This window comes from Poecile atricapillus, chromosome W, assembly GCF_030490865.1.
Source record: "Poecile atricapillus isolate bPoeAtr1 chromosome W, bPoeAtr1.hap1, whole genome shotgun sequence".
Taxonomy (NCBI): Eukaryota; Metazoa; Chordata; class Aves; order Passeriformes; family Paridae; genus Poecile; species Poecile atricapillus.
The window spans coordinates 13,177,958-13,190,476 of record NC_081288.1 but is presented as its reverse complement, the minus strand read 5'-3'; the positions used below and the strand labels follow the sequence as shown (position 1 = coordinate 13,190,476).

General features: G+C 42.8%; 1 protein-coding gene across 1 annotated transcript in view; it reads right to left on the bottom strand.

Moving 5' to 3' along the window:
- The window catches only part of LOC131592323 (LHFPL tetraspan subfamily member 3 protein), a 233,270-nt gene extending 221,103 nt beyond the window's left edge, over nt 1-12,167 (bottom strand). The window contains exon 1 of the mRNA XM_058863745.1: nt 11,699-12,167. Coding sequence (XP_058719728.1) covers nt 11,699-12,167 — 469 coding nt within the window. The remainder of the gene's footprint in view (nt 1-11,698) is intronic.
- Between the last annotated feature and the right edge of the window lie 352 nt (nt 12,168-12,519).

The window sequence follows — 12,519 nt, the reverse complement described above, 5'->3', positions numbered from 1 at the left end:
GTTAGAAACCACCCTGTAATTTTCAGGCTGAAGTGATTTATATCCAGATAATATCCATTTCTTCTTGTACCACTGTTAGCCATGAGTTTAGAATCATTAGTTTTCACTCTACAGTCCCTGCATTTCAGAGGATTCCTAAACTACTTGTGAGATTTTAAAGTGTCATGAAGCGAAATAAACCAACAGGCTATGACTTATTCTAACAATGCTACATGACATGTAATACCACCTTTGGAAAAAGTTTAGGAAACCAAATCAAGTCAAAGAAAAAAATCAGTGGCTCAAACACTTTTTTTTCCCCTCTCTTGTTCTTAGCCCTTCCAGGTGTTTTCAGTCAGCACAGACATCAACCTTCCTCTTTCCACATAAAACTAACTTAGCTTTCCTAGTTTTCTTTTTCCAAGACATGTCAGCCCTCCCTGGTTTTCCTTTTTGAAGCTACTCATTCAGAACTGCACGTCAGTGTCCAGAATCCCACATGAAATATCACAATGCATCCTTAATTATGTCAGCATTGCCCTGAATCAGCTGGAAATAGTTCACAGAGTATGTGCCAGGACCATACCCTGTCCAGAGCAGCATCACATTGCCATCCCAGTGCCATCTTTGGTGAGCAGGTCCTGTCCTCCCTCACGGAATCACAGACTGGATGATGCTGGAAGGCACCACTGGAGCTCCATCTGGTCCAGCCTCCCTACTCCAGCAGGGTCCCCTAGAGCAGGTTACTCAGGACTGTGACCTGATGGCTTTGTGTATCTCCACTGTCACCCACCCTGAGCTGCACCCTTTCCCTGTGCCAGCACTGTCCCCTCGCTCCTCCAGGCTGACAAAGTGTCACCAGAAGTGACTGCTGGTGAGCCACACTAACAGGGTGCTGCCATGCTAACAGAGGGATCCAGTCAAACACAGATGCCTGACAGGAACTAAACACAAGTGACTCTGGCTGGTAAGACATCTGCATGTTTGGAATGTTTTGGACTGTATTTTTCCAGGGTAATGACCATGCATTGCAATTTCAACCTTATTATTTTAATGATGGCCTAATATAACTTCACCAGTAACAGGAAGGCTGAATACTAAGATACAACAACCAGGTAATAAATAACTTTCTTTAGAGGAACATAAAGCTACAAGGATGAATAATTTTATTTTCATGGAAAGTCTAATACTTCTCTCATGAAATTAATCTTAAAACTTTGAATTAACTCTTTGTGAAATTACACTGAATGTCTCTTAAGTATATACACTCAATGCATAACAGTTTTATAGTGTTCAAAGATGTATTAGCCAAGCTGAAGATACCTGTGGGAAATCTGATTTTGAAACACTCTGACTACATCAGAGAGAAGTCTCATTTATGATTTTTAGGCTCATGGGTAACATTCTTCCACTGTCTCTAAGAGAAAACCTTTTTTTCTGATTTGTTCTACATTTTTGATCACTTCTTCCTCTTGCCAAATGTCATAAACATCTGTCTTTTTCAAGGTGATTACTAAGTCTAGTTTGAAAGATAACTACTTTTCATGTAAATTCTTAATCCAAAGATTATTTGTTGTCAATTTAAACAAAGCAAATCAGAAATTTATACTGTGGCACAGAAATTTATACTATGGTACCATTATAACTTCACTAAGCTGCAGTTATAAATTGGTTCAAATTAAAGGACTAAATTCCATGTTACCTTAAGTTTCCTGCACAGTTAATTCTTGAGCTCCTCATTTTGAGACTTGGCTACATATTGGTTATGTCTACACGGATAAATGAAGCAGTACCAGGGAGCATTCCCAGGCATTGAAACTCGACTGTCTACTCTATTAAATTGTTAGAATTGTCCCTCAGCATGTGTCACAGGAGTGTTTTTAGTCTGTTCCATCTAACAATCTTCCAAAATATTGCCAGGGCACAGTTTGCAAGTTAGGACATACCAGGAATGGTTCCCAACAGGCAGAATGAGTCTAGTGACCCAGATTTTGAAGGCAAGAAATGTAATAATATGGACACTGGCCAGCGTGCCATCTGACTCTACAGCAGAGGGGGACTCTGTACCTGCCTAGTTTGTGGGTACAGGCACAGCAACCACATCTCTCTGCTGGGCCCTGGCAAGCTGAGATGGCTCAGTACAGAAATGCCTCTCCAAGAGGCACAGGATCATTTATGCCAGTGTTTCATGCTTACAGTCTGTTACATCTGGGCAAAACAACCCTCTCCAAGGCTCTTGCCTGCATCAAGAATCTCCATGGAGCTGAAAAGTATCCACCTTCTGCAGAAGCCACAGGAACAGGGAAAAGGTCGAACTGGAGGGAGAGGCATTGCTAAAATCTTCCCTGATCATAAGGAACCTTGTCCTGTTTTATTCACACACTTCTGCTGCACAGAAGGTTTCTCATGAGCAGTAAACCAAAGTAGGTTGCAGAGGTACAGTCTAGCATGGCAGGACAAGACACATCCTGGCCATGGTAATTGCATGAGATCACTCAATTTATGCAGCCAGCTTCTGCAAAGTAAGGCACATGACTTTTGGGTTCTAGAAGTAAACAGAAGAACCTCCCAAGGTTTTACAAATAGCATTTTCTAAACCTCTGAACTCAGAATATGTCTTTGACCTTGCAAATACAACATGTGAAGTTTTCTTCTCTATAAACTTTTCCTTTTGAAAGATAACCAGAAAAATAAAGAAAGTGGAATGTGTGACAACTCATCAACTGTTTGTAATAATTTATTTCAAACAGTTTATTCCATAGCTTTCTCCTTCTGATGCACTCTCAATTACTTGATTGAATAATATTCTCTGAAATAGCACATGATGTGCTTGAGTCAAAGAGGCTCTCCACAGACGCCATCAGCTACCTTTTAAAATCAATTAAATTCATAAATTTGCATCTGGCTTCTCAAGGAGAAAATAAAAGAACCTTTTCCCCCAGTAAGTATGACCTTCTTATTCTAAGGCCAGCTTGTTTCAAGTCTTCTGCATCTCTGAATGCCAACGTGAAGATTGATAATATCTTTCTTAGAATAGACAGATCTTGAAGTCTATTATATTGCTTTTTTTAAGGATTCTAGCCATAATTCTCTCTTAGTAACTGGTAGCAGCACACTGTTCCACACAGTAATGCATATTCTAGCTATTCACTGTCATGCTGCTGCCACTGCATTTTTAACAATGCTGATAGCAACTGATGTTATTGAATTCTGCAGATTTTCCAGGGTATAGCCTTGTTCATGTGGTTTTTTTTCTTTCACCATTTCTGAGCAAAAATGGTTTTTATTTTTTCCTTTGTAATGCCTCAATATTGTGACCCTGCCATTCCTCACAGCTGGATCTTGTTAGTTTTCAAATATTGAGTCCACACCATCTGATCATACCACAGATTTTCTGTTCTGATATGTTTGCTGTCTTTATGTTTACAAGATCAAAGCTAATGCTGTTTATACCACAGTGCTAAAAAGGTTCACTTCACAAAAGGTAAAATAACCTTCATGTTTGAAAGCTAGACTTCTTTTCTTCCAAGCCTTTTTGTTGCTGATAATAACCGTATGTTTCCCTCTTCCTGGCTTCATTTTGGCATATAGCAATTTTCTTCATTAAACTTTTAGGAGGAATCCCCGAAAGAACTTGGCAGCAGCTGTCTCTTATGCCAGTGATGTTCCTTCAGCTGCAAGAAAATAGAGCTGCTCTGACACCAGCCACTTTCCAAAACCACACTCCCATTTATCTTTCCTAACCATATCCAAGTTCTCATCTCCCCACATTTCAATAGGTAATATTCTCCTCTTTTAAACTTTCTCCCCTTCCTTCTTCCCTTACACATACAACTTTTCCCAGTGAAATGGTATTCATCCTCAAATAGCCTGGATAACTTTATGCATTTCCTTTTATATCTTACTTTTCTGTTATCTTACTGATTTTAAAACAGTGGACCACAGTCCCCAGGATGTTCATAAAAGGCAATTGGGAGACTTATAAGATGCTGAAATTTTTATTACACTCTAAACCAAAAGAAAATATCTCTTCTCCATTCCCAAAACACCTTTACGCTTCAAAAAAAAAAGTTTTGCTACCAAAGTCTCAAATCACTTATACAAATAAAAGATACTTGCTTCTTACATGATACATTTTAGACAGGTTCCTTCTGGGATCAAGACAGACGTGGCTATGTGATTTTGAGCCTGATGACCAATTTCAACCAAATTTGACTGATGCTACAAGCCTTTAAGACACTAAACTTCTGCAAGTTTTATGAAAAAGCTGGAAGCAGAATCCAAATTTCCCACCAGTATAAAGACAGGGATAGGGATCGTTTATCCTTTAACAAATCTAGATGGCAACTTGAGGACATCAAACTAACAGACAAATACTTTTCTGCCAGGTATAGCACATGCTGTGCCTTTGTCAACTACAGAGATAGGGAGCCTGTGAGGAGCTGAAGAGTTTAGCTACCGAAGGATGTCATCATGGGATGCAGGAAAGAACTTCTGATACTGTGGGCACAAGGTATTTGGGGAAAGAAATTACTTACAGACAAGACACTGGGCACGGCATTTCTCCCTCATTTCCACTGTTCATGTGATGCATCTTTCACTTTCATTTTTATAGCCAAAGATGAAGTATAGAAAAATGTTTACTTCAGTGTAATGAAACCAAAAAAGCTGCACAGCCCCATCATTCACTTCACCCACAACTTCCCACTAAAACCTTCAGGTAATTTTTCCAGCCTCCCCAACTAAGCTTCTAACTCACACTAGGACACAAGCACTTCCCAATGGCCATACTCCTCACAGCCAGTGTGACAGCAGGAGAGCACAAGCTACCATGGGGCATCTCCAGGCAAGGATGAAGGAGGCTCTAGAGTTCTCTTTTAAACCCAAAGGGAAACTATCCTCTGGAGCTGAACATACTGAAAATCATACTGGCAGCATGATTTGTCCTCTGGGAAAAAGAAACACATGCACCAGGCCTGCTTGGATTAGATGTCCTCATAGTCTGGATGAGACAGTCAAGTTGTTGACAAGGAGAGCACCTGGCTCTTTCCCTGCTCCCTGCCTGCCTGCTGAGCTCCAGCACCCCATTTCCTCAAAATGCAGAGGCAATACTCATTGTACCATGGTCAGAGCCTTCAAGAACCCTGATTTTTCAGAATTTTCTCCCTGATGGTCCAATATCCACTACTGTTCAGAGACCACTAAATAACTTCAGCCACCTCACCCTGCAGGTGCCATGGGAGTGTTAATGTTTTTATTAAAATCACCATCAGAGATGAAGCTCAAGCTCAAAAACCTTCTCAGTATTCCTGGACTTGTCTTCCTGTCCCTTTTGCCTCCCATGTCCCTTCCCACATTACATGTGGAGTACGTAGTGGCAACAAAAGCTGACAGCATTGTTGGTTAGGGTCCTTTATTTCTGGTGAGTTAGTTAAGACAATTAACAAGTGAAAAATGCAACTTAAAAGGTTACAAATATACATACCTCATGGCTAATGCAAATTTGTGTAACTTCAGCTTCCAAACACAGCATTTGTCAAGCTAAGGAGCACTACATAACTTGAAATCTTCCCCTGTAGGTCCTCATATGCCATCATCTGTCAATTTTTAATCTTCTTTTGAATAGCAAGAAAATTCATCCTTTCAGCTCTTCTTCTTTCATTTATTTAAATCAGTTCTGAGATCCTTTCTACTTTATACTTGAAAGGGTGTCTTGAAAGATATTTGACCTAGAGAGAACAGGCATGGGAACCACTGCAAGCAAGGGAGTCCCACTTTTTTAAAAACACATTTAGGGACAACATTGGACTTTTTCAATGCAGCAAGAGCTCACATGCAGATGTCCATCTACCACAGTCTGTAATTTCTCCTCCAAATAACTGTTTTCCATAATACATAATTTCATAATTCTCCCATCAGCAGGATGCCTCCTACATTTTTTGAAGAGAGAACAGAATCTGGCAATGTTCCCCCACAACATCCTGCCCAGAGAAGCTCTGGATGCCCCATCCCTGGGAGTGTTCAAGGCCAGGCTCAATGGGACTCTGAGCAAGCTGATCTAGTGGAAGGTGTCCCTGTCATCGCAGGGGGGCTGGAACTGGATGATCTTTAAGGTCCCTTCCAACCCAGATCATTCTATGGTTCTGTGATTGCATGAATCTGATTCTTAGAAGTCTTACAATACATTTGATGTATCAAAATACAGGTTGTAGAAATAAGCCCATATTATTATTACATCCAAATCAGTCTATGCAATTAGCTATCCTTACTATAATTTATTAGACAAATAAGCATCATTTATTAAACAAATAATTTTTATGCTGCCTGCAAAGTTCAGGAACCATAAATGTAAATTACTCTTCCAATAAATTGTTAAGGATGCTGAGGCTACAAACAAAATCCTTGTCTGACTCCATGAGATATCCTGTTCAAATACTGGTGCAAGACAAGGTTTTTTCCTAGCCTTCTGGAATTGACCCCTATATCAAGATCTGTCAAACAGCAGTAACAAAAGCCCCAAGAACATCAAGGTCAAGCCTTTTAAAACTCTTACATAAAAGTCACCTGGTCCTGCAGACTGGTTTCAAGCATAAAGGCAAACAACGCAGTTGCAATGAAGAATTCCTCCTTTTAATTCTGAAAAAATTCCGTTTAAACAAACTTTTAACTCTGGCATGTAATAACCTCTTCATTATGGCTGCTTTGGCCTCAAGGATCTGGCATTTGAGTGATAGGAACCCAGTTTTAAAAACTAGTTTAAAACAAGTCCAGGGAAAACCTGGGGAACCACAGGAAGAGCAGCACCTGCACCACATAAATCAGTAGAAATACAAAAAAAGCAGTGTATGTCAGTATGTGTACAAACATGACATATATGTGTGATGAAATAAAATAAGGTAGGACCAATGCACATATTTTATGTAATTTTTCACAAAACACTAGAGTTCTCCAAAGAAGTAAAAAAAATAATGTGTACTATGGTTTTCATTAACAATGTTTACTTGAATTTCCAAAAGATATTTGATGAATCTATCATTCATGAGTCTTAAAAAACCTAGACTCCCAGCAGATAAAAATAAATGACCTTGCAAGGATAAATAATTGGAAACAGATGGTAGGACACTACTGTCAATTTTTCAAGTGGAGAGAGGTCAATGGTGGAATCCTGCAGGGATCTGTGCTGGAACTTGGGAGCTACTCACTTATTTATAAATGAGCTGGAAAACAGGATAAATGGTGAGGTGACAAAGTTAGCTGCTGGTACTCATTCAGGGTAGCTACGGTAAGGGTTGACTCTGGAGAAAGACTTTACAATACTAAGTGACTAGGCAATAAAAAGTCACTTAAAGTCAGTGTAAATAAATATGAAGTAATTTCTTTAAGGGGGAAAAGAACTAACTATACAAAATTATGTGTCCTAAGGTGATTATTACCACTTCAGGACTGAAATCTTGGGGTTATAATAGGCAGTTGTGTGAAAACATCAGTCCACTGTTCACTAACAGGGAAAAATTGAGTATTACTAATTTCCAGGAAAGGAACAAAGAATGAAAGAGAGAATATTATTAAGTCACTGTATGAATGGCTGGTTTGTTGGTCTTGAATACTCTGTGTAGGTCTGGTCCCACAGACTCTGAAAAGACTGGAAATGGCTACAGGCAGGGCAGCAGGGATAATCACAATGTAAAACAACTAAGGACTGACTAAGAAGCCAAAAGTCTCAAAACCAGGTAACTATGGGGATACAGGAAAGGTGTAATCAGAGCCAGGACAGGGAATGTGTCTCCAAGCTCCCTGTTCACAGCATCTTCCAATGCATGAGCTGAGAGGATCAAATGAAACGGGCAGTCACAATATTTAAAACAGAAAACATGTTGAATCTTCACCTGGCATATGTGTGGAATAAGCTGTGGAACTCCCTACTCTGGGGCACAGGAAATGCAAAAAGTTTACACAAGTTCAAAATGTGACCAAAGTCTCAAAAAACAAAATCCAGCAAGAGCTTTTAAATGCCAAGATCCATCTGAGGAAGCCCCTGAGTACAAGTGCTGGAGAACCAAAAGTATGGAGGGCAAAATGAGCTTTAGCTGCTCTGATGGTTTTGTGGGCCCATGTTACAGACCACTGTCAAAGATCACTGGACTGTGGTTTACCAAAGTACAGAGCCTTTATGTTTTGTTCAGTGGTCCTCTTCCTGTGGGCATGGGCTCAGATATCTCTTGAAAAACCTTTTTACTGGTTTCATCCTACTTGTCCATGGGACACTTCTATGCCTTTCTTTTGCTTCCTTTCCCTTTTTCTTTCTTATAACTTGAAACATCCTAGTAAAGGAAGAAAGTAATGACAAATATCTAATAGTGAAAAAAATCACAATGGCAGAACAGAAGTGTTTAATTTACTTAACCTATAAAGGAATAAATCTCAAGAATTATCTTTATTTGTGATGTTTCCTGCAAACTTTAGGTGCAGAATAATAAAGAACAATAATACCTAATTCCTGATGATTTCAAGAGTTTCTGATCATGCAGCTGCTCAAATTAGGTGAGTGTGTATGCAACTGCTTGTACCTATGATTCTGCAATTGCAGAACAGGAGGTTGGGGGATGGAGAACAAGGCGGCCAACACTAGCTCTCAAAGTCTCAAGTGTACCCTGACAGCATTATCCACATGCAACAAAAAAGGCTGTTTAAGCCATGGCTAAATCATAAGACCATCTAACCTATTCTGTACTCAGGTACACACAGGAAATACCATTTTTCTTAGGATTCTTCTTCTTTTTCATATCATAGACATGTCTAGTCATAGACTTGATTAGATAGCAACAAGGACTGAAAGTGTATGTGCCCAAGATACTCTTTATCTTTTTCTAATTTAAAAAAACACCTTTTCAAAACAAGAGCTATATCATGCTGACAATTTATAATGACTCATGCAGGACAGACTGTGATCCAAATCTTGGAGACTAAATAAATCAGTTCCTAAGCTCTATTTTCAATCCTAAACCAAACATGATCCCACATCAGAAACCTGATTCTAACAAGATTTAAATTACATCAATTTTAAGTATTGTATGACCTAACCAAATGCTAACACTATGAAGGTACATAATAGCAAGCAAAATCAAAGCTATGTTTGCATGCTTCTTCATTTCACTACTTGAGATTCAATTTTGTTCCTGTACTATGCAGAACTATATGCATATGTAGATGACATTACTATATTGTTTTTTGTGAGATAAACATTTTAGGATCACTATTATCTACTACTTATACTCTACAAACAGTAAACTAGTAACAGAAGTAGGTGATATAGCTCAGAGAAAACATATCATTCTAATACTCCTGTCCTGCACACTTTAAGTTTTCCTTCTGTCCCACCACCTTTGTTTTCTTCAAAGGATGCAACCCAAAGCAATATGGACTTTCTGGTAGATTTTTCGCTCTTGAGGAAACTTTTTTAAGTAATACAGAAATGAACAGCGAGGTAAATACTGAATTAAAGTAAAACATTCAGCAAACAATAAAGTCAGGTTCTTCCAACACCCAACATTGCTCTAGTTCTTCCAGGGCATTCATGTACAAATTGGGAAGGACAGCAGACAACCACTTAGCACTTGGTTATGCATGTATTCCCTTACTAATTTTGGAGGGAAGCAGTCTGAGAAGTGATTCTTCTGCTGATATAAAGCTCCTTTTGTTGACTTTTAATGCCAACAGTGCATCTGCCAGCTTTGGAGATGACAAAAATTCAGTGTTGCTTTGCCTGAAAATGTATATCCAGTCACACCTGCACATGTGGTACAGACTGGGCTCCAGTAGATCAATCACATTTGGTGGTTTCTTAACATTATTATTCACCTGTACAGAAATGCAGTAAAGGAATCAGATTCATTTTATCTACCTTGCACTAGCACCTCTCAGCATGAAGAAATGCAAACATATAAATAGATGTTGATGTTGGAAAGTGCAAGGGATTTGGAAATTGTGCTGTCCTACTGCATACTGGACATGAAAAAAACATGCTGAAATGCATCAAAACAGTGAATATTCATGGCACCTTTTAGCAGCAGAGCCATAAGGAGAGGAGACAGCTGAAAGCAGAAGTCCTTTGTGAAGCAGAGGAGATATCAGTAGTGGAAAGATGAAAGAGTTTGCTCAGCCCAGAGTCGAGTGACATGACTGTGTACAATTAACCAGACCATATCAGAGTTCATGTTACTGAATGCACAGAGGAGCCACCTGCATCAAAGGGGGTTCCCAGCATGGAGATAACGAACCCAAAACTAAACTCACAAGAACTGGGAAAAACCTACCAACTTCAAGCGCCTGCAGATCGCTCCCCAAGTGATACAGAAAGAAATTACAAGAAAACTTCAGTGATGGAAACAGTATAAAAATGTATCACAGCACAGAGAAAAAAACATCATCAAAGAGAGAAATGGTTAAAGCTATTTCATACAAACCAGAGAATTCCACCAAGTCTCATGGACTAGATGGCAAATTGAATAATACTGAAGCTGTTCAGGAGAAAATTCAAAAGTATTTTTGTTCAGAAACCGAAATGAATGTAGGTCAATTAAGGGGACTGAAAAAGTGATTGTGAACCCATTTCGGTCACATTTTACTCTGTTTCCCTAACAGCTTACTCTTATTTGTTCCAAAACTTCTCAGTTTCAGGGTTTTACCAGGAGGATATGTAACAGGTATGCTTTGATTTTAGCCTCTTTTTTCCCCAAATGATTGAAGAATTAATATTTTCTGTCTCTCTAAAACTACTTATATTACTATCTTAATTCTATAGACCATTCTTTTCTAGTTACCCTCCCACCTGCACACAAATAACCAGTTCTTCACTAACTCAGAGGGAAAGTTGTGCTGGAAATGCAGAAAGGGATGTCCTGGAGTTTTCCCTCTTACCATATGCTTTCCCCAGGGAGACACTGGATGTGATGGGGAAACTCAAATGAAGTTAGGAGATCTTCTGAGACAAAATCAGCAACTGAAATTAATTATTTTTCTTTACACTCCTAACGGATAGTGGAAAATAAACCTTGTGGACAGACCCCAAGCAAAACTCATGCATGCCAAATCCAACGACCTGAGCTGTCCTTCCAGTTCCAGCAAAAGACCTTACCAACCCCTCCCACGGAGCCCAGGCGGGCTCTGCCTTGGCCAGGTGGAACTGTGGGACCAGGACTAAGCTTCAACAGGCGGGCGGCTGCCTTCCCCCGCCGTCGCCTGCTCGAATTGTCCCCACTGCCATTTTCTCCTGACCTTTACAGCAGACCACGCGCTGGAGGACACCCGCCCGCTGCCGCCCGCAGTCCCTGGAGCTGCGGGAGCTACCCTCGGGTCGGTTCGCAGACCGAAGCCGGGCAGTTCCCCCGGGCAGCCCTCGGAGAGATGCGAGGAGCTGCGGGCTGAGCCTGGCTGCCCACGCCCAGTCGGGCAGCGGGGCGGCCCGGGGCAGGCACGGGCACCGCTCTGCGCCGCTGCCGATGTGCGGCGGCACCCCCGAGCATCCTCTGCCGGCCTGCCCCGGCGGGGCACCCCCGGCCCTCGCCACCTACCCCCTCCGCTCCCCGACCCTCTTCCGACCCGGGCGGCCGCCGGCCCCGCAAGTTTGTCCAGAGACGCCCGTGCCCCCCGGGCCGGGCCGGGCTGTGCAGGACAGGGCGGAGCGGAGCCCCCCAGCACCGGGGCCGCTGCCTCCACTCACCCGAGGTCAGCTGCATCCAGGCACAGATCTTGTAGACGGTGGCTGTGTTGCAGAAGAAGAAGAGGATGAAGCAGACGATACAAGCGATGATGAGCATCATCGAGAGCCCGATGAAGAAGGACGCAGCTTTGAAGGCTCCCGAGGGCAGGCTGGAGAAGTCCGTGAAGCTGCCCCGGCAGGTGAGTTCCCGGCTGAAGCCGTTGCCGATGCAGTAGTGGAAGAGCCCGAAGTAGCCCGCCTGCGGGGTGTCCACGCCGTCCCCGATCCAGTACGGCTGGATGAAGCACACCACGTTGACGATGGCAAAGCAGATGGTGAAGATGGCCCAGAGCACGCCGATGGCCCGCGAGTTCCGCACGTAGTTGGTGTGGTAGATCTTGGCCGCCTCCTGAGCTGGGAGCATCCCCGCTGCTACAGCTCCTGACGAGCCTGCTCCTGTAGCCGCCGTCCCTGCAGCCGCTCCGGGCATCCTCACCGAGAAGGTGCCCCCCTCCCCTTCCTCCTCCTCCTCCTCCTCCTCCTCCTCCTCCTCCTCCTCCTCCTCCTCCTCCTCCTCCTCCTCCCCGCTCGCTCCTCTCGACGCGACGCGCTCCGCCGCCGCCGCTGCGTGCGAGAGCCGGCGAGCCCCTCTGCCGGGCTTCAGCGGCTCCGCGCCAGCACCAGCAGCCGCGGCAGCGGCGGCAGCACCGACACCGCCCGCCGCCGCCTATCGGGGCGCAGCGCAGCGCCGCCGGCCCCGCGCACCGCCCGCCCCGCAGCCCGCCCTTCGCCGCCGGGCGCCACCCGCGCAGCCACGGCGGGGACACGGCTCGGGGCCGGCC